We start from the raw sequence: 23,459 nt of genomic DNA, 5'->3' as shown, positions 1-23,459 counted from the left end.
TATATCAATGATGTTCTTATACACATTTTCTTTCCTTCACTAACTAGAAATATTATTTTGACAAGTTATAATTACGATAATCATAATAGAGAACAAGTATAATTGGTTTAAATTATTTCCACAGATGATTGTTATTTGACAGTTTAAAGTATTTGTTCTGTTATCGAATAAATATTGAGCCACTATATAAGAGCCAATCTATACTATCATTCATAAATATACGTATTTACCCTTCATATCATGTTTAGGAGATTTGTCTTCCCCTCAAAAGATGTAATTACGTTTCTTCCATATTTTCCTTATTTGGATTTAAAGGGCAATGATATGATTAGCGCTATTATTATGTGTATTACTTGAAAAAAAAAAAGTAAACCAGTAATGTCATTCTCCTTATTTTTCATAACAATGGAAACACGAGTTAAAATCAACTTCTCCCTATTTCTTAAAAAGACATATTCAATGTTTTTTTGTTGTTGTTGTTGTTATATACAATACGCAGTAATAAGCTTAAATATTTGTATGATTAAAAAGAGTTTTTATTGATTTAATATCAGAGGAAAAAAAAAGAGTCCCATTATTAGATTTAAATGTGTTGTTAAAATATACATGAAAGGATCAACAACAACAATGAAAGTATGATATGTCCCAAGCAAAATAAAAACAAACATAGTACAGTATAATACATAGTGAAATACAGATACAAAAAAAAAAATAAATAGCGTTCTGAAGCAGTCTCGCATACACAAATAAAATAATTAGGGATACTATAACTATCCATATTTAAAAAAGGGGTCCTAAAGTAGTAGGGGCAGTTACAGATTCATGTTGTGACTGATCCATAGAAGATCTCTGTGTTAATAAAGAAGTTACAAAGTTATTCTTCGCCTTATTACTTCTTTCCTTTTCATCTTCACTACTATCTTCGTATACAATATCGTAGTCAACATCATTATCTTCTTGTCCTTGCTGCTCTTGTTGATGATGTGCATTTATTAGCTGTTTATATTTCTCAGTTTTGATAAATTTTGGTATAGAATCTTCCGCCATCATACAACAAACATGTTCATTAACCTTAGTAAACATTTTTAAAATCTTCATTAAACAACGCTCGGGTACAATTGTATTGCTTCGAATCACTACCTTACGTCGTTTACTGTTATTTACCATTTGGGGAGGCAACAAAAGCAATCCAGCTTGTCCTGATTTTGCCGAGGTCATTGATGGTTTATTTACTGTATTGGTCATTGACTGATAATGATTGAATGATGGAACTAGAAAGTAATTTTTTGAATCATTAGCCGCAACCGATAAATTGTTATTATCATTGTGAATGACAAAAACTGTAGAGAAAAAGTGAATAATCTCTTGACGCAAACTATGATCGATGTTAATATCTGCTACTGCCTGAGGTCCTAAATAAATTTCATAGACTGAATAACATTCGGAGAGTAACTCTAAAATGACTGTAGTAGACTTTTTATTGCTTTGTTGTTGTTGTTGTTGTTGTTGTTGCTTAAGGCTTTGTAACAGTTTATTATTAGCAACCCAAAAATTTATGTTCTCTATACAATAGTTGGCTTTCAAAAAGTCTCGGAAATACATTCGAAGTAGCGGTGTCTCCAGCACTTTTTGAAGACGAGCTCTTTGTGAATTCATATTGTTTGTATTAACTTTATTAAAACTTGTGGTACAAGACAAAGATGAATTCGTAATTACTCTGCTAAGTGGACGTAACTCATTAGATCCCTGAGTCTGTGGTTGTTCGAATGAAGAAAGTTGAGGAATACCGTCTTCATAAGCTGTACTTTTTCGTGAAATGATCGGAAGTGGTTCCAATGCCTTTTCAGCTGTTTCATCATGAATTGTTTCTGCTTCAATAGGTTTCTCTATCCTTTTATCATCTATAATATCATAGTAGCTGTATCTATTGAGTAGATGTTGTTTATTGTCTTTTATGAGTACATCATTATGACTTGCTTCTGCTGACATGAGCTTGCCATTTGAAGACGAAAGTTTAGTATCCTGTTGTGGTATATTTTTTGACTTATTGTTTGTACTATTACTCAAGTTTGAAATAGATGAAATATTAGTACTACTTGATTTACTACTCATAGATGATTGTGTCATGGTGTTTTCTTGTTCGTCCTTCGCATCCATACTAGGCATTTTCCAACCCGTCACTAAACAACCACGTTCTGTTACATAATAGATAGCATTTCGATTTGTTTTAAATGTGACGATATCATCAACTGAATTAGTAGTAGCTGTCTTTTCACATTTATCAAGCACGTGAGAGACCCAACCGAAGAGAACAAATTCAGCTGCTACAGCTTCTGCTTCCTCACGACAAAAGATCGTTAATCGATCGCAGAGCCAGTTAATGCAATGAATACCCATAAAGGTATATTTATAGAGCGGAAGTTTCCTCTTTTCAATACCAGGAACATCGTCTGCCAAGAGAGCCTCTTTAGGCAAGCTTGCCATCATTGCTTTGAAAATGACCGTCATATTGCTGCGTGAAAAGGTAAGTTGATCATCATCATCTGAAAGTCGATCAAGATGAATAATACGGTTACTTGGACCGTTATTAAAACTGTAGTTGTTATTTTTCATAGTGTCGTAGTTAGTAGACATGGAGGATGCGTGGAGCGCGGCAAGAAGTGTATCTGATAGTAATATTTGTGCTGTATATGCAAATTCTTCAAGAACAAGCTTACCCTTCAAGGTAGGACACCAAAGGCTTCGATCTTTCATGGAGTTCCAATTTTGAGGATCTGTTGCGCACATAATAAGACGTGCAGATAAAAATTGTTGAAGCAATGTTTTAACAGACTGATAGTTCATACTGAAAGTTGTGGTTGTTCTTGTTGAAATTTGACGTGATGGATCAGAGGGGTCTGGGTTTCGACTGACATGTATAAAGACAAGGGAAGACATGACTTTTGAAGCTTCTTCAGTAGTAAACGTATAAGAATAGGTGCGGAACATAACCCTATGGTCAATTAACTTGATTTGTAGTAAAACTGCGGCAAACATATCATAAAGATCCTGCATCGTACAACAATAATGATAGGTAGATTAATATACATGTAGAGTCAAGAAATAGGTGTAAAAATAAAATAAAATAAAATAAAATAAAAATATGTCTCTACTTTTGTATACGGTCTGCCTTTACTTGTGACCCTCATCATGGAAGTATATGTTGAAAAGCTTGTATCTGTCTTTGGCATATTTATTTCGAACGTTTATATAAAAGTAAACTAAAACAGTGGGGGGAAGAGGGAAAAGTGAAAAGATATAATATAATGAATATTATTATCAATAAATATACTTGTTTAGGGAGATAATAAGTGAATGTATACATATTAAAATTACTATTTCAAGCATTTTTATTGTATTACAAAATAAATCAATATCAGCTCATTATATATGACATCTGAAGAAACTTTCTATTAAACTATGACCTATTTTTTAATGGTTATTATAAAAGAAAGATGTACTACTATTACTATTACGAAAACGAGAAAAAAAAAAGACAAGTATGAATCTTGGTTTATTCCACCATTTTTCTCTACCCACCAAGTTGCAAAAACACTAAGCCGTTTTTTTTTTTTTTTTTTTTTTTTTTTTTTTTTTTTTTTTTTTTTTTTTTTTAGAAATCTTTACACAATATAATAATAAGTTGTTGCACAGGAATTCTGCTCCAAAAAAAATAAGCTCTGTTATCAGATACACTTTTCATTACCTGAACAGTATAATCTTCCAAGCTTTTAAACTAGAAAATAATTTCAGAAGACATATTTATACATAAAATATAATTCATATGATAAGATAATTTGGCTTGTTGCTATATAATTACTATAATTATGATAGGCTTCGTTTCTTTATTTATTATTGCCGATAAAGTCAGTGTGAATAAAACTTATTTTCCAAAATTAAGTAAGTCTTTACATTTACTTTTTTTTCTTTTAACTATCTGTTGAAATTGCATCAAAATATATGATAGTGCTTTTATTACATCCAATTGCCTTGGTCAGTTTATAAAATTGAAAATTCCTTTTAAAACTACACATAAATACAGTTACAGGAACAATAATACTGGTTTTTTCCAATGAACTTGCGTATCTGTTTTTATTTTTTGCACTCCGAAAAAAAACTATGTTGCTTTGCGCGAGTCAGATCAAAAGAAGAAAAACAAAAAAAAAAACAAAATACATTTTGATAGTCAAAAGGGAAAATAAACAAAGAACAGTATCTTCGAATACTAAATTAATTACTGCATAACTAATAGTTTAAATCAGTATAAAGAGAATGAGGGATTTTATCATGGTAAAAGTAATCACGTTCAAAAAATATACTACATAGTGTCGGCCAGCAAATAATTTATGTAGGAGTAAGGGAGCTGTTTCGCACAAAAAGTTTTTTCTTTTCTTTTTTTTTTTTACATTTGCTAGGAAGGTGATTGAGTAGAAAAGATAAAGGGTCAGCTACGATGATTAGCATTTGTAACCAACAATGCATATTTAAACAGACAGTAGCATGAAACCGAGTGAGTGTATCATTTGGATGGAAGAGGCATAGATTTGAGATACTATCAGGTAACCAACCGAGATGTCAGTGTAAAGTAGGAATAAATTCAGCCAGAGTCATGGGAAACTAAAGAATAGGGTCAATGGTAGGTATTGGACGACAAGCAGATAAAAGGATCGAATGAGATGAACGGAATCATTTATCAAACTGTTCATCTTGGAAATCTCGATAAATAGATTAAAATGAACGACAGTTAATATTATCAGCACTATGTGCACATAATTTCAATAATAGTTGTTAGGAGAATTTATACCATTGAGAGTTATTGGCTGGAATACGTAAAAAAAAGGACATGAATTTGATCTATATTGTGGTCCCTTGGGAGACACAAAAAACGAACTAGAAATTTTGCCTGTAACAGGTATATTTGTAGTTTGGTGAACAAGATGAAACATTACCTGGGTAGAAGAGCGAAAAAACCAATAGGCTTTTTATTTTTATTTAGATACGATACGGTATGGACACTGTGAAATTGGTGCTTAAAATCCAAAACCAAAAAAAAAAATTATTCTTATTTCCTTTGCTAAAAAGTAATGAGTGATTGTTCTAAAAGTAAGTCAGATATAATAGGCAAATATTCCCTCTCTTACAAATAGAAATATTTAGACAGAAACAGCCAAGATATTAGTAGTTTTATTTTTCCAACATTTTTAGATGTACACATAATATGTATGACTTATAAATACAACAGTCATAATCCTATTGAATTTTTATTATTATTACATAATATCATTATTAACAATAACTATTACTAAAACTGGATGTAGAATGAATATGATGCTGTAAAGTACAATACACTAGTTTTATTTATGTAATAAATAATGGTTTATTTCTATTAACTTAGTTATAAAGACAATCATAATACACATCTTCTTTATCAATTAATTGTTGAACGCTGCTCACAGCTATCTTGTATAGAAGTTTCATTGTTATCTCTTGAGTACTACTAACAAGATGTGTTATAAGAAGTTTTTATAAACACAAAAATAAACCAATAATCGCTAAGGAATCTAGTTGTTCAGTTGATTGAATTGTTGACAACATTGTTAATAATATTAAAAGACAACGCTTTGCCAAAAAACAGACTGGAGATTTCTTTATGGAATGAATGGCTTACGACTGGAGCTAATATGTTATTTATTGACGCGGGTACGCTGAAGACATCAACTATTAAAACAACCAGATGTTTTTTATAACTTTCATATACCGAAGCAGAATATTTTAATACACGGCTCATGTACTCTTCATTGATATCCTTTTGAAACTTTATGATTAGGATGAAGGGAAAAAAAAAGTATGTTTAATTGTAATATAGTCCTAAGCGGGAATTAAAATATAACTTTTTTTTTTTTTTATTTATTTATTTATTTATTTCTTTAAGCTTCCATAAAAAGATCATCTTTTTTTTGTTTTTGTATTTCATAGTTCATTAATCGAAATGCAAATACCTGATGAAAGAGAACACACTTTAAGAGAGGTAGCAGCTCTGGGAAATATTAAAGCTACTCTTCATCTAGCTCATTCTGGTGTTAATGTTAATTCACAAAATGCAATGAATGGATGGTAAAGATGATTACTTGAAAATTAGATCAAAAAAATAATATTTTTTTTCCTCTTTTTTTTTTTTTTTTTTTTTTTTTTTTTTTTTTTTTTGATAGGACTGCGTTACATTGGGCAGCACATAGAGGACATGAACACGTTGTTATTGCATTATTAAGAAGCGGAGCTGATCCTTTTATTAAAACACAAAAAGGACAAACAGCATTAGATTTAGCAGTACAACATGAAACTACAGCTAAAATTTTACGTACAGCGATGGGTGACCAAGCAAATGTTTCTGTAGGTCCTGAACCTTCACTTCCATTTGTTCCTACTTATATGAAAAATCCTGATTTAGAAAAAACATGGCTTATGCCTGATGAATTTTCCGAGAATAAGGTTGAAAATTTAGTGAGAAGACAAAAGGCAGTTGAATTAGTAGAAAATTCGAATGATACCAAGCAACAAGGGATAAAACCGGAAGAAGATAATAGAGAAGAAAAGGAAATACTTATTTATTTATCTTCTCGTCAAGATGAAAACTTACTTGGCTCAGTTTATTTAAAAAACCAAACAATTGAAAATGCAATTGATGATATTAAAAAGGTATTTAAAAAAAATGACTGTTATATATAAAGAGGATATCTACTAACAATGAAATAAAGGAAATTGATGGTTTACCGAAGGATTTCAGTATTTCTCGACATAATGGTAAAATTGGTATACCAGTTAACTCTAAACAAATGAACAAAAAGCTATTAGATATTTTCAGAGGCGAAGATGATGTACTACTAATAATCCCATCAGCTTAATAAAAGTACGTATAAAAAAAATACTATTATTGTTAGTAATGCAATTGTGCTTATTTTTTTCTTTCTAGAATTTTAAAAATTGATAGAAAATAAACTTTTTTTTTATATATTTATATATATGTATAACGATAATTTATGCAGCAAATTTAAGGGTTTTTTTTCTTGTTATTTATTTTGAGATAGTAGTTCATTGTTACTACTTTATCTCATAACAATTGATTTACAGAAAACCCAAGATTAATATTATAATTAGCTTATCACTAATACCCAATTACCGCAAGTATAACTGGTTTAATGGGAAAGAACAAAAGTAGCTACATGTTCAATAAAGGGTAAATTTTTATTCTGTTAAAATATAAAGAATAAATAAATAAATAAATAAATAAATAAAAAGAAATACAAATTTTCTCCTATATTTTTCTTGTCTATTTTTTTTTTTTTTTTTATGTTTCCGAGGATAATAATTCAGTTTGATGCATTATAACAGGATAGTTATTGTTCTTTGAGATAAAATAGCTTTCAATTTGATTTTGTTGTTGTTGAGTTGCAATTGTCTTGGCTGCTGCCATAGATGCTGTTTGAATGCTATCTGCCCAATTACGTAAACCTTGAGTAGGAGTAGCTCCTTCTTTTACTTCTAATTGACGAGGTGTTATTGTTATAGACGAAGAAGAAATAGTGTTAATAGGTTGTTCTTGATATTTAAGTCGTGACGAGGATGATGTTGAAGTTGAAGAAGAATTACTTGAGCTACGTGTTCTTGTAAGAGATGTACTGCTGTTAGAACGAATAAAGTTAGTAAGTCGTTTTGTTACGGAGGCTGCTGAAGAGGCACGAGGTCGATTTCCTTTGATATTAGGTGACAAAAATGAAGAAGAGGGAGGAGATAAACCAGGAATTGCTGATTCTTGTTGTTGTTGTTGTTGTTGTTGTTGTGGAAGAGCAGGTAAATTAGGTTGACTTTTCAGTAATGAAATGGGTATTGAAGAAGAAGATGATAAATTATCTAAAGAATTTGCATTTGATCGTCCAGAGAGTGGGGATGATATAATAGGTGTAGTTAATAAGTTACCCAAATTATGCGAATTATAAGTACTGTCACTATAAGCACGATGCCGAAGACGATTTCTAGGAGTTATATTATCATTTAAACCTTCTGTATCAATATTACGATGTGTACTGTTATTCTTAGTTTTAAGTTGATTAGAAAACATAGCAAGTAAACGATCATTTTCATCAGACCAATGAGCTGAACAAAGCGTATACTGTAAAGCAATAGGCTGTCTAGCTCTTCTTTCTATATATCGTACACGTGTTACACAACTATCAAAAAAGGGACCTTTACAATAAGAACAGGTATCAGCACGAGATAGGTATTCTTTGATATGATCAGCAAAGTGATTTGGAATATTTATCTCGGAGCGTACAGCAATACGAGCACAAATCTCAAATAAGGAGGGTGGGTCATGTCGTAAATCATAAGTATATTCTTCTTCAAAAGGGCAATTATCTGTTAGTAACCTTTTAACTGTACTAAGAGTAGCAATTTCAGCAGGTAATGTCTTGAGAGGATTATTAGATACATTAAGAGAGATAAGATTTACTAGATGAACGAATTCACGAGGAAGAGAAGTTAGATGATTATCATTGGCAACTATAATAGCTAATTTTGGTAAATAACCAATAGAAGAAGGTAATTGAACGAGCTTGTTATGTGCCACATTAAATGCCCTTAATTTAGTTAAGAAGGCAATCGTATCAGGTATCTCTTCAATAAAATTGCTTGATATATTCAATACTCGAAGGCTTTTAAGATAACCTATTTCTCTTGGTAAACTTGTCATTTGATTGTTTGAACTATATAAAATAAATCATATATCTTTTGTTTAGTTCATTTAAATAGATTAACATCATTATTATTACTACTCATTTACGTACAGATTTAATTTTGTTAAATTATCTAAATATCCTATACTTGGACTAAGCTTTACAAGTGATCTATTTGATAAATCAACAGCCATTGAAAGACCCGTTAATTTCCTTGGTTTTCCTTTTGGGGTAATAGTAGTAGCTTCACCAATAGTTAATCGAGACCATTGCTGTTGCTGTGAGGTATCAGTTTCAAACTCTAGTAATTCTTGCTCCATTGGATCTTCTTCAGAGTTATAATGAATTAAGTCGGGATAATAGGTTTGGTCGATATATTCCAAATCTTCTGCCAAGTCTTTTCTAACCAATGATAAACGCTTCTGCTTTTTACATTTAGCACATGCTTCATTTATTAAAGAAACAACAACTTGTTCATTATTTGATGGTGAAGAAGATAATTTTTGACATTGTTCACATGTTGATTGTAATTGATATAAGTGTGGATTTGCTAATACGAAATCCTTTTCTTGTTCGAATTTTTCGGTAATAATAGCATCCTCTTCTTCATTAGATATTGTTAATTTTTGGTTTACATATCCAAATGTTAATGGAGCGTGTTCTCTACTTGTTTGTTGACCCATAATGATATTAATTTCAAGAGAAAAGAGAAAGAAGAAGAATAAAAAAAAATGAACTATAAATTTATATGTGTGTAATCTTTAAGAACAAATAAGAAAAGGAGTTTCAAGTTTTTTTTTTTTTTTTTTTTCTCCCCCATAATTTTGTCTTCTATTGTTATTTTTTTCTAGATATTAGCTGAAATTTTGTTTTATTATTTCCGCATTCTCCTACTAAAAGCAAATAAGTGCAATATAAAGCAAATAAGTACAATATAAAGCGAATTATATACTTGTGTTTTATAAACTAAAATAAATAATCTTCACTTCTTTTGTATAAATTAAAAAAAAAAAAGAGTTAAGTGCAAGAATATAGTTTATTTTTAACAATGATAAACTTTTGTGTAATCTTGTTTTCTTTTCTTTTTCATTTTGCTCCGCTTATTTAAACAGAAAAAAAAAAAAAAGAGAGAGTTTTATACGTTTATTACAGGTTTCATAGTTAATAAGAAGAAACCTATTTTTGAACTTAATTTAGACATTGCTACAATGTGTTTACCTAAGAGACATAAGAACCTGCAATAACAAATCAAATTGAACTTATTTTTACTTGATTTGTAATGCTAATCTTTGATAAGTTTTTTTTCTATATAAAGTCTATCATACGCTTAGTAATAACATTAACACTATCTAATTTAATAATATGGCAAATCTCTTAAAATGATTACTGTGTACCTATTTTATTTTATTTTATTTTATTTTTTGTTTCAAGCCATAATATATTCATATATTTTATTTTTCCTGTCACAATTTTTTATTTTTTATTTTTTTTTTTTAAAAAAAAATGTTACTGCTATAAGATGCATATGTTCAAGCCTATATCTTGTTCTTTTTTCTTAATCATCTTGCGATTATCAAAATATATAAAAAATGGAGGATCAGCTTGAGCATCTCAAAAGAGTGGCTTTAGCTAATAGTACAATCCTCTTACATTATTCAAAAGGATTATCAAATTCTCCTAATGTACTTGAAAAAAAAAACTCTCAAACAGAAATCATATCTATGGATGATTTGACTCCACCTAAAATACTTAAGAAATCAAATACCTTGAACGAAAACAGTTTTATGAACGTTCAATCAAACAAACCAAAAAAGGATAATAGTTATAATTCGTAAATTTGACATTTTGTTTATTTTGCAGTTTAAATCCTCATTATACTATTTTATTAGTAATGTACTTGTTAAGTCATCAATTGATAAAGACTACTCAACTTCATCTGCTCCCATTTCGGCATATAATGAAGATCATTTCTTGTGAGTTTTATCAGGTTTTGATTTATACTTCATTACATTGACAACTCTTTTTTTTTTTATTCTTTTCTTTTTTTTTAAAAAAAAAAATAGTCAGAATGTCAATAAAGTTAGCGAACCAGTGCCAACAAATGATCAACAATATACCCATTCTCAAGGAAGCGAGAAAGAAAATACAAAGAACTTTTCTCCATTTATTATAAACCGATCTAATAATTGGCATACTAATAAACATTCTAGTGATAGTACAACACATATTCAAAATGTTGCATCAGAGAATGTCCATTCTGAGCCTTCACCTGATACATTGTCACACACTCGAACAAGACAATCTACTGTTGATTCACTTGGTTTTGTTAAATATACACCTGCTGCAGGAAAATTTGAAGATCTAAAAAATGAGGCTATAAATTCATGGGAAGAAGGTTTAGATTTAGAATTAGAAACAGCTTCAAAAGAAAAGAAACGTTCAGAATGGTTACCGCAAAGCGCTTTCTTCGCCGAGGATACGTATTCCGCTAAGCCTGAACAGTTAGATGTGTCTTTTCAAAATGTTCCTCAAGAAGTAAAGAAAAGTTATTCTGATGTTGCTAGTGGAACTACACCTAACTGGGCTATCGACGATAATAATACATCTGCTTGGAATCCTGATGAAAATATAAACTCAGTCGCTTTTGGCTTTAATCAACAGCCAACTAACGTTTGGAGGCCTACTATGTTGCCCTCACAATCTATGCAGCACATGACCCCCGTTATTATGATGCCTTCGTCCTATATACCTATGGCAAATAATTATTCACCTCAGGACAAAGAGTTTTTAATCTATTTTTACTCTGTAATTAGTAAACCAAATATTCGAAGTGTTATCAATGGATTTCAAAAGAAGGTGGAAACTATTCTTAATCGTAATCTTCATGAAATGTCTTTACGTACTTTTGAATTGTTGCTAAAATCACTTATACTTGTTATGGATTATGAATCAAATCACTTAAAGTTTGAAACTGCTCGAAAAATACATGACGCTTGGAGTACTTTCATTTATTATCTTACTCGATATGTTCAATCTTATGTCCAACTACCAGATGATCTCTATGTCGTCCTTAAGTTTATCGTTCTCATGTCCCGCTACTATCCTAATATTAAAAACGACTTACCTCTATCAGATATCTCACAAATATATGAATCACTACAGAAAGTGATTGATGTAGAAAAACATAGTGATCTAATCAAATATCTTCGTCTTACAGAGGTTTTACCTGAGGAAAATTCAGATGATAGTTTCTATCATGAATTACACGACTATTTACCTTCTATACCTATAGCTGAAGTAATCGTTTCTGAAGAAATCGAGAATATTAATATGCTTCAGCTATGTGAATCGAAAAGAGAAATTACTATAGCTAACAAGGTTCACAACCCATGGCCAAACCTTGATTTACGTAACTATATTTTAAATCATTTTGTCATGTTACGAGATGAACTCGTAAGTCCTTTACAGAGAGTCGTTAGAGAATTGTTTAAAGGTATACCTCCAACTAAGTTTCAGATCCCAGAATGTGCAGTTTACGAGCAGACTATTCCAAAATCCGTTACTTTGTCTATGTCATCCTCTGAGCCATGCATTGTTTTTCAACTTGGGAAGATTCAAAAGAATGATGAAATTATGGGACATTTTAAGGAAGGCTCACTTGTCTTATTACTTCCAGAAAATGAATGTACACAGAACCCTACTAGTGTTATAAAGAGGATCGCAGAAACAGCTATTTTGGGTCATGCTATTTATGCAATTACTAATCATTCTAGAACAAGTGCCTCTGTTATTCGTATGGTATCAATTCATGTTCATAAAGAGGATTTATCAAAGATAGATTGGGACGCCAAATATTCAATTATTACATCTAATATCAATGCTACCTCTGTATTCTCATTACTTAAATGGCTTCGTAGTGAATATATTAATTTAGATAAGAAGCATTTCTCTCAAGTGATTACACCTCGAATATTAGCCTCTAAAAATGTTCTCACTCAATCTCAATTATCTTCCTGGAATGCGGAGTATTATGATAGAGTGGTTACAACCAATGAGGATGCAATTCCTGATTATCTTGCTGATTCTGAAATTGATATTTCATGTATTATGGCCAAGAATGGGAATCATTGTGTACGACTAAGTGAAGGAAACTGGCCGTGTTATTCAGCTCAATGGCAGCAAGTGGCTCCTTCTAAACGTCCTCCACTCTATAGTCTTTCACCAAGTCAGGTAAATGCTATTCAATTTGCATTAACACATCGTATTGCTGTCATTTCAGGGGCTTCAGGTACTGGTAAAACGTTTTTAGCAAGTAAATTAGTACAGCTTATGAGTAAAGCGCTAACCTCTGGCCAATTCCATCAACCTATTTTAATTATTACAAAAAATCAATTTACTTTGGATGATATTTTGTCCAAGATTGTAAATCAAATACCAGATATCGTTCGTTTTGGTAGAGAACCTCTTATTGAATCACTTGCAAGCAAACAAGCTACACGTCTTGCTATTCCAAATACGACAGATTCTAACTATCGTCAATATCAAAAGTTAGAACATCAGCTCTCCAAGAATCAAAGTAAGTTGAACACTTTGTTTAAAGCACGTTTTCAAGCCTTGGAGCATGATCCTGCTGTACTTTTAGGAGCAATTGCACCTGCTTATCTATCAGCTCTTGAAAAGGGGTATACAGATAACAATCAACAGGAGCACTTTAGCAACCGCATCTTAAAGATATGGTGTGCTTGGGCATCTAATGATAAACGTACCAAAAACTATGCAACTATGTTTAATGAATATAAAGCCAACACACACGCACAATGGTGTTTGGAAAATGCCTATCTTCAAAAGGGTGGACGTGGTCTTCTTCCCTTATTAAGTTCTAATATCATTCGTAATCGATTTACTTCTATTGCCAACAATAATACACCTATTTTATCTATCGCTGATTCTAAAAATTGGCCATTTGAAAATTCTGAAGCTACAGGATCCAGTTTGCGTTGTGCTCTGTTAGATGTCTGGAGAGCTGTACCGCCTGAAAAAATTTGGTTGATTTCAGACGAAGCAAAGACTACATTAATTAACAATTTATCAAAGGTGCTTATTGACTATATTGATAAAGAAATTGAGATTTTATTACAGAAGCAGGTTAAATTAGCTCAATCAATTGATGAAATAATTGTGCAAAAATGCTCTTTCCTTTGCCGCTTCAATCGTGCTATTGGTATGACTGCAGATTTTGCTGCAGCACATCGGGACTGGGTCTCCACATTATGGCCGCGTGCTGTTATCGTTGATGAGGCCTCTGATATATTAGAATCTACTGTAGCTTCTAGCATCCTTGGCTCTCGTACTGAACATGTTATTCTTTTGGGCACAAATGGTAAATTCTCCAAGCCTCGTATCATAAATCCAACACTTGCCGGTAATCCACGTAACTTGGATGTTTCCTTATTTGAACGTTGGAAGAATTCAACAAGTGAAATGGTACTTTTAGAAGAACAATGGCGTATGCATTCCAAAGTTGCCAGCATTGTAGATAAATTTAATAGTACTAAAGAAGAAAATTCTTCATTACTTATCACAGCACATCTTGCCTCATGTAATGAAAATATGGTAGATGGTAGATATAGCAAGCTCGAACCTCTTTATGGTATTAGTCAACGTTCATTCTATTTAAATTATGAACCGCCTACAGCGGATCATACGATTGATACCCATTATTCTAAACTGTTGACTACTGCTGTAACAAATACAGAAGTTGATGAGGCACGCTATGTGGCCTTCTTTGCTGTGTATCTCAGTCAGCAGCCTTATAACAACGCAAGTATTACCATCTTAACCACATGTTTATTACAAAAATATTTAATTCGCCATATCTTACGCGATGAAGCGCCTAAGCGAACTTGTTTTAAGAGTAATATAGCAAAGATTAAACTTGATATTATAGAGAAATATATGGGTCGTGAAGATAATTTTGTCATTATTAGTACAGCAACACCAGGTCACTCTTCATCACCATACAATCTTGTTTATAATGCTCTGACGCGTGCTAGATATGGATTATTTGTAATTGGTAAACCAGGTGTAGATCGTGTTCATCCACGTTGGAATGATTTTGCAAACTACATGAAAGATTGCCATCTTTATGGATCGTCCATTCAACTCACTTGTCATACGCATGGAGATACTATTTTTGCCGGTCGATGGGAAGACTTTGATAAGGTAAAGAATGGTGGTTGCCAACGACCCTGTGCAACTTTGATGAGTGATGGACATGCCTGTAAAGAGGAGTGCCATTTTATGGATCACAGTGAAGTCATTTGTTATGAGCCTTGCAATCGTCTTCGTCCTTCTAAATGTAAACATGCTTGTCCTAAAAAATGTTTCGAGTGCTCACAAAATGGTTCGTGTCCACCTTGTATGATAGAGACAAAAGTTAAATTATCCTGTGGGCATAGTTATGTTGGGGTCTGCCATACTATTCAAAATATTGAGCAAATAAAATGCCAAGAACTTGTAAGTGTTACTTTTGGATGTGGACATGAGACTATGGTAGAATGTTATAAATCAAGGTCACAAAAAATACGATGTGAAGTAACAAAGAATACCATATTGAAATGTGGTCATGAGGCTGTTGTAAAGTGTGGAGATCAGCCACTTTGTTTAGAAAATTGTAACCAGTTATTAGAATGTGGACATAAATGTCCTAATCTTGTTAGTATATTGAAATATATTTGCATCCGTATATACATCTTTACTAACTGTTTGCTTTTTTTTTTATGATTATAGTGTAATGCCATTCATAACCATAGCCGTGATAACTGTATTGCCAATTGTCCTAAACAATTAATCTGTGGCCATCGATGTGCAAAGGGTAATATATACATATATGGTCATGAGTCGTGTAAATATTAAATATTAACATCTACTATATAGGTTGCGCTAATCCAAATGAGCATACTGAACGATGTATGGAAAGATGCAACTATGTTTGCTCTCATGGATATAAATGTGGTAGAGAATGTTGGAGAGACTGTATTCGTTGTGTTAGCGAATGTCCTTACAAATGTGATCATTATAAGTGTACAAGGAAATGTTATAAAGTATGTATGCACATATACACGCTTAAATTATTCTAATACGTAAAAATTAGATTTGTGATCGACCACCCTGTTATCAACCATGCCGTAAAAGATTATCTTGCTCGTAAGTCTCTCAAAGAAAAAAAAAACAATTACGTTTATTTACATTTTCTTTTTAGACATCAATGTGCTGGATTATGTGGAGAGCCTTGTCCACCTTGTGTTATTTGTTCAGGTGATCTGAAATGTTCTATTTCACTTCGCACTTTATCTGAATTTGACAAAGATGAAAAAGCATACATGTTACCTGAATGTGGATGTGGTAAGTTTATACATGATGACATTACTTCTTATGTAAATTAAATATTACGCATACATATATAGTATTTTCAGTTGAAGCATTAGATAAATATTTTGAAACACAATCTATGAACGGACAACATACTGCTATTAAACTATGGGAATGCCCTACATGTCAGAAAGCAATTTACACTGCACTCCGTTATAATAAATATATTAAGACAGAGATTACTTTAGTGAATACCATCAAATTACGCTTAGAACAGGAACGACAAAAATTATCATATCATGAAAAGGCACAAATCATTAATGCAATGAATGATGAAACTAGACAACAAGCAGCACATAATATCGTTGGCGGTCGTTGGTTTGTCTGTCCAAATCAACACCCGTATTATGTTGGGGATTGTGGAGGCGCTACTGAGATTTCCAAGTGTCCAGAATGTGATGCACTTATTGGAGGTACTCAACATAAAGTAGTTGGATCGAATCGTTTTTATGGTGAATTTGATGGTTCAGAAAAACCAGCGTGGCCAGGCCAACCTAATTAGCTATTGTTTACTTTATATGCATAAATATTTATAATGCGTATACATACATCTTTTCATCTTTTATATGTGTATACATACATATATAAATAAATAAATAATATAAAATAAAAAAAACAGAATAAATGTATACATTTAAAGGATATCGTTTTTTTTTCTTTATTACGTATATTATTTATAAAAATACGCCGTTTTCTTCTGCATCCTTCTGCACATTACGTTCAGCTTTTAATTGCTCAGCATATAACTCTCTAAACTCTTTTACATTGCTTCCCATCTCTCTCCAAGCAGCTTCACCTAAACGTTCTCGAATAACTTGAAGTGTTAAATCAACTTGTTTTTCTTTTCGCATAATTAAATCCTTATTTTCTTGAATTGCTTGAACTAACTCAGAGTCTTTACTTTCTGGATCAAATTCTCGCATTTCTTGGTTAGATTTCAAGAGATGAGCAATCGCGTTTTGAATTTCGGGAATTTCTGTAATTAATGAGGATGATGGTAAATCATGAAGTGCTTTTTCTAACTGTGCTTGATTCATTCAAGTTTTAATTAATTAATGATGATCTAATTCAAAAAAAAAAGGAAATAATAAAATAAAATAAAATAAAATAAAATAAAATAAAATAAAAAACTATCTGCGCGAACGGAGTTCTTCATAGATTTATAGTTATTGATTTTCTTTGAAAGAGGTTAGGTAGATAATAAAACAGAAAGAAAAAAGAAAAAAAAAATAGAATGACTACTTGTAATAAAGAGCAGCAATAAAACTTATATTATTGGAAACCTTAATAAAACCTATGTGCTTATATATAAAACAAAAGACAGAAAATAGAAAAATAATATGCTTAAATGCCATAAAAGGCAAGGTATATATAGTAAAAGAAGAAGGAACGGAAAGTATGTTGTTGTAACATATATTTTTAATACCTACTAATGAGTGAGTATAATAATAACAGTGAAACCTTTATATGCGTAGTTTTAAGGTAATTAAAAAGCTACTCAACGACTACATACATAAAGACTAAAAATAACAAAATTACCTTAAAAAGAGAAACTTCAAAATTAAGCGTATTGTTTCTTATTTAACTGGACCCATATTTTCGTTTTATTTCAGCAACTAATCTAGAACTATTTATTGCTTTAATTGACTCATTTCTATTGAATAAAAGAAAAAAAAAAAAGTGCGGTACCAATTTATTTACGTGTAACAAAATACAAAAATAGAATCTAATAATTATAGCTATTTGTTAATAAACAATATTTTTACATTTCCGCTTTCAACTATTTCTTTTTTCTTTTCTTTTTTTTTTTTTTTTTTTTTTTATTGAGCAAAAGTATTTTTTTTTTCCTTTTTTATAGTCTACACAGCACAACAGAAAACAAAAAACAAAACAAAAAAAGGAGAAAAAATATAATATGAAATTGATATCAAATTTAGCAACTTTAACATTTGCAGCTAGTTTATTACTTCAAAACGGCAACTTTGTTACTGCTACACCTTTTTTCAATATACCAGATGTAGCTAATCATGCTAATGACGCATCTGTCGACTCAAGTTGTGAAGGTATATATTAGCTTAAACGTTCTTATATTTATTAGAGGATTAATATATTATCTCGTTATTAGGATTTAGGATTACTTATCCACATACAGCAGGTAATATTTTTTCATATTTTACAACCCCTTATTTTATGTTGTATATTAATAATAAAATTATGTAATTTTTATTTTTGTTTTCTTTAGGTCTTGCTTTTGAAGAGTCGAGTAAACATATTGTTGCATGGCAAGCACCAGACAATATAAAGCAAGTCAACCTTACTTTAGTGAATAGTCATTCCCCTTCCAATCAAGTATATATTGGCACTTTTGGTAAAAAGTCATTAATTTTATTTTAATTTTAATTTTAAATTCCGACCTTAACACTATATTATTCTTTGTTATATGTTTAGACGCAAATGATGGTGCAACTCATGAATTTCCGTTGGTATTAACTGATGACAATTCAAGGGATTACCATTTTCATCTCTCTGGTCAAGGTTTACGTCAATTTTGTGAAACTGACTCAACTTCATTTCAAATTCATAAGAAAGAAGATCAAGCCACTACTACAGCTGCTTCCAACTCGAAGTCTTCCTCATCTTCAAACAAGAAAGATATTGATCATGTTCACGAAGAAACTCAAGCTAATGGCAGTAATAATGAAAGTCATGAAAATGATTCCAATTGGAGCTCTACATTAGATGAAATTACGAAATTAACTTCAGGAAACACAAACTCACACAGCAACGAAGACTCTTCTACAACAAAAGCTGCAGAAGATCAATCCTTTTATGATTATATCAGTAGCTTAGAACAAGATTATAAAAAGTATATACAAAAAAATAAAGAAACTGAAAAGGAAATTGTTACTCATAAAAATGATGCTAGCCATTCTTGGTCTACAGATGAAGATGACACAGCACAACATGCAAATGGTGCTACTTCTACTGCTGCTTCTGGAAAGAGTTGGCATTCAAATGATTCTACAAATGAATACCAAACTACAGGTGCTACTAATCAACATCAAAATGACAGTGAGTGGGTAGTAGAAGAAGACGCTAATAACCATCACAATGGCTGGACCACTGAAGATATCGAGAAAGATGAAGCCACACCTAACTCTACTGGTTATCATGCAAATGATAGTGAGTGGGTAGCAGAAGAAGATGCCAATGACCATCAAAATGGTTGGGTTACCGAAGACATTGACACTGCTACTGACAACCACAACAATAGCGAATGGCAAGGTGACGGTTCCGGTGTAGCTAGCGCACATCACTATAATGACAGTGAGTGGGTAGTAGAAGAAGACGCTAATAACCATCACAACGGCTGGACCACTGAAGATATCGAGAAAGATGAAGCTATGCCTAACTCTACCGGATATCATACGAATGACAGTGAGTGGGTAGAAGAAGAAGACACTAACAATCATCAAAATGGTTGGGTTACCGAAGATATTGACACTGCTACTGACAACCACAACAATAGCGAATGGCAAGGTGACGGTTCCGGTGTAGCTAGCGCACATCACTATAATGACAGTGAGTGGGTAGTAGAAGAAGACGCTAATAACCATCACAACGGCTGGACCACTGAAGATATTGAGAAAGATGAAGTCACACCTAACTCTACTGGTTACCATGCAAATGACAGTGAGTGGGTAGCAGAAGAAGACACTAACAACCATCAAAATGGTTGGGTTACCGAAGATATTGATACTGCTGCTGACAACCACAACAATAGTGAATGGCAAGGTGACGCTTCTGGTGTAGCTAGCACACATCACTATAATGACAGTGAGTGGGTGGTAGAAGAGGACGCTAATAACCATCAAAATGGTTGGGTTGCCGAAGATATCGAGAAAGATAATGCTACACCTAATTCCACCGGATATCATGCAAATGATAGTGAGTGGGTTGAAGAATCTGATAGTCACAATAATGCTAATGAATGGGTATCAGAAGAAGCCGAACTTAATACTGAAGAGCATTCCAATTATCATGTTAATGACAAGGAATGGTTTGAAGACTCTAATGAACATAATAATGTTGGTGGATGGACATCCAAAGAAACTGAAACTGATAGCAATAGTCATGTTAATTACCATATTAATGACAAAGAATGGCAAGAAGACGATGTGCATACCAATAATGCACCTTCTTGGATTGAAGATACTACTCACAATAACTCAGGATGGGTTTCTGAAGAAAGTCATACTAATTATGTTCCTGAAGAAATTTCACTTCTCCATAATGATCACTCTAATTCATGGACTGGTCTTGAAAATACCCATAGTAATAACGTCAATGAATGGCAAGATGAATCAGAACCAGCTGCCCATAACAATGAATGGATTAACTGGTGAGCCGTATAAAAGCCGTATAAATGTATCGTCTCTTGTTCGTCATATGAAATTTTCACCTTTTACTTCTCTTTTATATACAACACATATTATCTTATAGTCACATATCTTATATTATAGAATCGGTTTTATCATGTAAATCGATTTTGTTTTTTTGTTTTTTTTTTTTCTGTAAAATTTAAATAAAAAAAAATGCTTATATGACATATAATTTTCATAAGCACTTACACAAATATTACTTCTTGTTATACTATCTGCCTAAAAAAAAAATAACCCCTTTTACACATGTAAATATACTTCTGCTTTTTAAATATGCCTATTGATATATAATTAGAATAAATACGAACCATAACAGTGTATTGATAAACGTGAAATAGACATATATGTATTAATAAAGACTACTAATAAACCCTTTTTCGTCGATAAACTTGAATTCAAGAAAAAAGAAAGAAAAAATAGACAAGTGACAATCTGTTAAAAAATACATATATATTAAAGTATGAAAAATGCTGCTATATTATTAGATGGAATTAGTGGAGATTTATACAAAATTTTTCGATTTTTTTTTTTTTCAAGTAAATAAACTTGTAGATGATGAAGTAGAAGGTATGAAGGATTCTAATGCTCTAATATGCTCTCTTAGACGACGCTGAGCTGATATAATATTGTTTTCAATGTCATTTATAAGAGTACAATAAGGAGGAGCTTGAAGTAGCCTATCAATCATTTCATTTAATGTAGTAGGTTCATTAGTATTTGATATATAGTCAGTTGAAGAAGACAAAACTGTAGGTATCATTGCAACTAAAGAGGAGGCAGATTGAATTATCAAAGGTAAATCTAAATAAATAATTAAAAAAAACCCTTATTAGGATATAACAAAAGAGAAAAAGCAAATTATAAACTATCACCTTCTGCAATAAAAGAATGTGAATCCATTAGATTAGATTGTCGAGAACCATTTGTTAATAAGAATTGATCAATTAATAGAATAGTAGCTCGAAGTTGTGCTAATAAACTTTCCTTTTCATTTATACGCTGTTGAAGTTGTTCATCTATTTGATTTGTTGTAAAAGATGAAAGTGGAGCAATTGGTAACTGTTGAACATGAGAAGCTGAAGAAGATCTTGCCATAGCATTATTTCGAGTCATGCGTATGCGCATGTGAGGTTGAGACAATATAGAATGCGAATTTCTATTGCTAATGCGGCTATTGTTATTTCTAAAAGGAAATGAAGAAGTAGGCACAGTAGAATGGTTGTTTAATGAAGACTGTCTAAATGAAAGATGTCTTTGATTAAGAGCATTTTGAATTAACTCATGAGGAATTGCAGACCATAATTCATCATTTGTAAAATTTAATGACTGTTTTCTAGGTTTTCTGTTAATAACTTCATCGCTATCCTTTTTTGGTTTATAAAGTGGTAAACCCATAGGCTGTTCAAAAAATGAAAATGTTGAACAATAAATACTGATATATTTGTTTAAAAAAAAAAAAAAAAAAAAAAAAAAAAAAAAAAAAAAAAGCTTGATTTCTCCGGATTTTTTTTTTTTTTTTTTTCAAGAAAAAAAAAGTGACTTGTAATGCTTTAACAAGTGACTTTTTCACATGAATTATAAATTAATTTGAATTAATAAATCAAATTTGCCTGGGCAAAATCAATAGGAAATGAAAAATTTATTTAGAATCAAGTGGAAAAAAATGAAAAGAAAGAAAGTGAGTATATGAAAAATAGTAATTAAAAAGCTTAGTCATGTGTATGAGACGAGACGAGACTAGAACCAGTTGAAGAGTTTTTGCCCAAGATTGGATGGAAGGAGGAATCGGCTTATTATGTCGAAGACAATCAAATTTATAGTAGGATACAGATGTCAAGTCTCTGTATTCACGAAGAAGTGATGTATTGTAGAGTTTGCGGTTTTTTGCAAGAAAGGCGGCTCAGAAAGAATGACAGAGGATCAACAATTATTTCCGATATTTACAAGGAATATAGAGTATGTTGTTTAGTGAGGAGCTGTGAAGAATGATTAAAGTAAAAAAAAAAAAAAAAAAAAAAAAAAAAAAAAAAAAAAAAAAAAAGAGTAATCGTTGGGCATTTACTCACATTACCAACAAATGTGCCTGCTGCTTTCAATAAATATCATTGGTAGCCAAAGAATTAAATCCATAGAAATCGTTAGCCGACATAAGAAGGGGTGAAATGTTAATAATAATTCGATTATTATTTAATTTTTCTTTTAGAAATTGTCATTATAAATAATTGAGGTTTTTGTTCTCTAAGGAGTAAACTTTTGTATAGCACTCTATTTTAAGCTTAAAGCATACTGTTCCTTAATTCAATGAAAGAGTTGAATTATTAAAACGATAACATTGAGGAACTTGTCAATAAGTAACACTTTTACTCCCACTTTCGTCATTGATGCAGAGCTGTTGGGTATCATTTTTTATATTAAATACTATCTGTTCTTTATCCAATACTTACATCTTCTTTATACCTCTTTATTTCTTTAAGAGGAGCTTCTAAGTTTTCATTCAACATTGCTTAAAACCTGTACGTACTCTTCGTATGGACATCAGTTTTTATTGTAGAATCTTTAATGGGCACTATTTCAATGATAAAATTAATAATTTGCTGCTCATTATAGTATGACTTATACATTCCAAAAATTTGCTCATCCATATCAGTACTAAAGCTTTTAGCAAAATGTTCTTTATCTGAGTTGACATCTTTCCCTTTTTTCTTAGTACTAGTTTGATCTGTTTTATAGATGGATTTTAGCTCTTCAATTATTTCACTGTAGATTTCCATCACTATATTATATATCCCTTTTTGTATTTATTATTATCGAAAATAGA

At 31.4% G+C, this 23,459-nt stretch overlaps 8 protein-coding genes across 8 annotated transcripts; 3 read left to right on the top strand and 5 right to left on the bottom strand.

Annotated features, from left to right (window-relative positions):
• Positions 1 to 513: 513 nt before the first annotated feature.
• On the bottom strand, positions 514 to 3,323 carry BX663DRAFT_491372 (uncharacterized protein). Its single transcript, XM_051525053.1, has 2 exons — positions 3,153 to 3,323; positions 514 to 3,048 (listed from the first exon to the last, which is right to left on the bottom strand). The coding sequence occupies exons 1-2, from the start codon at positions 3,228 to 3,230 to the stop codon at positions 781 to 783; spliced, it is 2,346 nt and encodes a 781-aa protein (XP_051387568.1). The 5' UTR covers positions 3,231 to 3,323; the 3' UTR covers positions 514 to 780.
• Positions 3,324 to 5,372: 2,049 nt separating this feature from the next.
• Positions 5,373 to 5,873, bottom strand: BX663DRAFT_491370 (uncharacterized protein). The gene has a single exon (XM_051525052.1). The coding sequence runs from the start codon at positions 5,825 to 5,827 to the stop codon at positions 5,609 to 5,611; it is 219 nt and encodes a 72-aa protein (XP_051387567.1). The 5' UTR covers positions 5,828 to 5,873; the 3' UTR covers positions 5,373 to 5,608.
• Positions 5,874 to 5,935: 62 nt separating this feature from the next.
• Positions 5,936 to 7,097, top strand: BX663DRAFT_491369 (ankyrin repeat-containing domain protein). Its single transcript, XM_051525051.1, has 3 exons — positions 5,936 to 6,153; positions 6,249 to 6,946; positions 7,010 to 7,097. The coding sequence occupies exons 1-2, from the start codon at positions 6,029 to 6,031 to the stop codon at positions 6,763 to 6,765; spliced, it is 642 nt and encodes a 213-aa protein (XP_051387566.1). The 5' UTR covers positions 5,936 to 6,028; the 3' UTR covers positions 6,766 to 6,946; positions 7,010 to 7,097.
• Positions 7,098 to 7,384: 287 nt separating this feature from the next.
• Positions 7,385 to 9,451, bottom strand: BX663DRAFT_481897 (uncharacterized protein; the record flags this gene model as incomplete). The annotated part of the gene is made up of 2 exons (XM_051524385.1): positions 7,385 to 8,798; positions 8,880 to 9,451. 2 exons carry the CDS (start codon positions 9,449 to 9,451, stop codon positions 7,385 to 7,387), a joined length of 1,986 nt encoding a protein of 661 aa, XP_051387565.1.
• Positions 9,452 to 10,357: 906 nt separating this feature from the next.
• BX663DRAFT_547290 (uncharacterized protein) lies at positions 10,358 to 16,701 on the top strand (the record flags this gene model as incomplete). The annotated part of the gene is made up of 8 exons (XM_051530999.1): positions 10,358 to 10,599; positions 10,658 to 10,741; positions 10,832 to 15,482; positions 15,558 to 15,642; positions 15,705 to 15,871; positions 15,922 to 15,974; positions 16,030 to 16,172; positions 16,235 to 16,701. The coding sequence occupies 8 exons, from the start codon at positions 10,358 to 10,360 to the stop codon at positions 16,699 to 16,701; spliced, it is 5,892 nt and encodes a 1,963-aa protein (XP_051387564.1).
• Positions 16,702 to 16,828: 127 nt separating this feature from the next.
• BX663DRAFT_491361 (uncharacterized protein) lies at positions 16,829 to 17,327 on the bottom strand. The gene has a single exon (XM_051525050.1). It carries the CDS (start codon positions 17,234 to 17,236, stop codon positions 16,874 to 16,876), a length of 363 nt encoding a protein of 120 aa, XP_051387563.1. The 5' UTR covers positions 17,237 to 17,327; the 3' UTR covers positions 16,829 to 16,873.
• A 212-nt stretch (positions 17,328 to 17,539) lies between these two features.
• On the top strand, positions 17,540 to 20,661 carry BX663DRAFT_565772 (uncharacterized protein; the record flags this gene model as incomplete). Its single annotated transcript, XM_051532087.1, has 5 exons — positions 17,540 to 17,564; positions 18,137 to 18,262; positions 18,325 to 18,354; positions 18,442 to 18,567; positions 18,648 to 20,661. The coding sequence occupies 5 exons, from the start codon at positions 17,540 to 17,542 to the stop codon at positions 20,603 to 20,605; spliced, it is 2,265 nt and encodes a 754-aa protein (XP_051387562.1). The 3' UTR covers positions 20,606 to 20,661.
• Positions 20,662 to 21,067: 406 nt separating this feature from the next.
• BX663DRAFT_556867 (uncharacterized protein) lies at positions 21,068 to 22,088 on the bottom strand. Its single transcript, XM_051531745.1, has 2 exons — positions 21,514 to 22,088; positions 21,068 to 21,442 (listed from the first exon to the last, which is right to left on the bottom strand). Exons 1-2 carry the CDS (start codon positions 22,034 to 22,036, stop codon positions 21,174 to 21,176), a joined length of 792 nt encoding a protein of 263 aa, XP_051387561.1. The 5' UTR covers positions 22,037 to 22,088; the 3' UTR covers positions 21,068 to 21,173.
• Positions 22,089 to 23,459: the final 1,371 nt, after the last annotated feature.

Source organism: Cokeromyces recurvatus (genome assembly GCF_025118155.1).
Source record: "Cokeromyces recurvatus strain NRRL 2243 chromosome Unknown BX663scaffold_1, whole genome shotgun sequence".
Taxonomy (NCBI): Eukaryota; Fungi; Mucoromycota; class Mucoromycetes; order Mucorales; family Mucoraceae; genus Cokeromyces; species Cokeromyces recurvatus.
The sequence above is the reverse complement of the archived record's forward strand: the minus strand, read 5'-3'. Positions and strand labels throughout refer to the sequence as shown.

What these genes read in the sequence shown, in the direction of transcription:
- BX663DRAFT_556867 (XM_051531745.1), bottom strand. Translation starts at nt 22,036, where the DNA reads ATGGGTTTACCACTTTATAAACCAAAAAAGGATAGCGATGAAGTTATT. An exon ending in ACATTCTTTTATTGCAGAAG is followed by an intron (nt 21,443 to 21,513) that starts GTGATAGTTTAT and finishes TTATTTATTTAG; the next exon opens with ATTTACCTTTGATAATTCAA.
- BX663DRAFT_491369 (XM_051525051.1), top strand. Translation starts at nt 6,029, where the DNA reads ATGCAAATACCTGATGAAAGAGAACACACTTTAAGAGAGGTAGCAGCT. An exon ending in CAAAATGCAATGAATGGATG is followed by an intron (nt 6,154 to 6,248) that starts GTAAAGATGATT and finishes TTTTTTTGATAG; the next exon opens with GACTGCGTTACATTGGGCAG.
- BX663DRAFT_491372 (XM_051525053.1), bottom strand. Translation starts at nt 3,230, where the DNA reads ATGCCAAAGACAGATACAAGCTTTTCAACATATACTTCCATGATGAGG. An exon ending in AAGGCAGACCGTATACAAAA is followed by an intron (nt 3,049 to 3,152) that starts GTAGAGACATAT and finishes TGTACGATGCAG; the next exon opens with GATCTTTATGATATGTTTGC.
- BX663DRAFT_491361 (XM_051525050.1), bottom strand. Translation starts at nt 17,236, where the DNA reads ATGAATCAAGCACAGTTAGAAAAAGCACTTCATGATTTACCATCATCC.
- BX663DRAFT_491370 (XM_051525052.1), bottom strand. Translation starts at nt 5,827, where the DNA reads ATGAGCCGTGTATTAAAATATTCTGCTTCGGTATATGAAAGTTATAAA.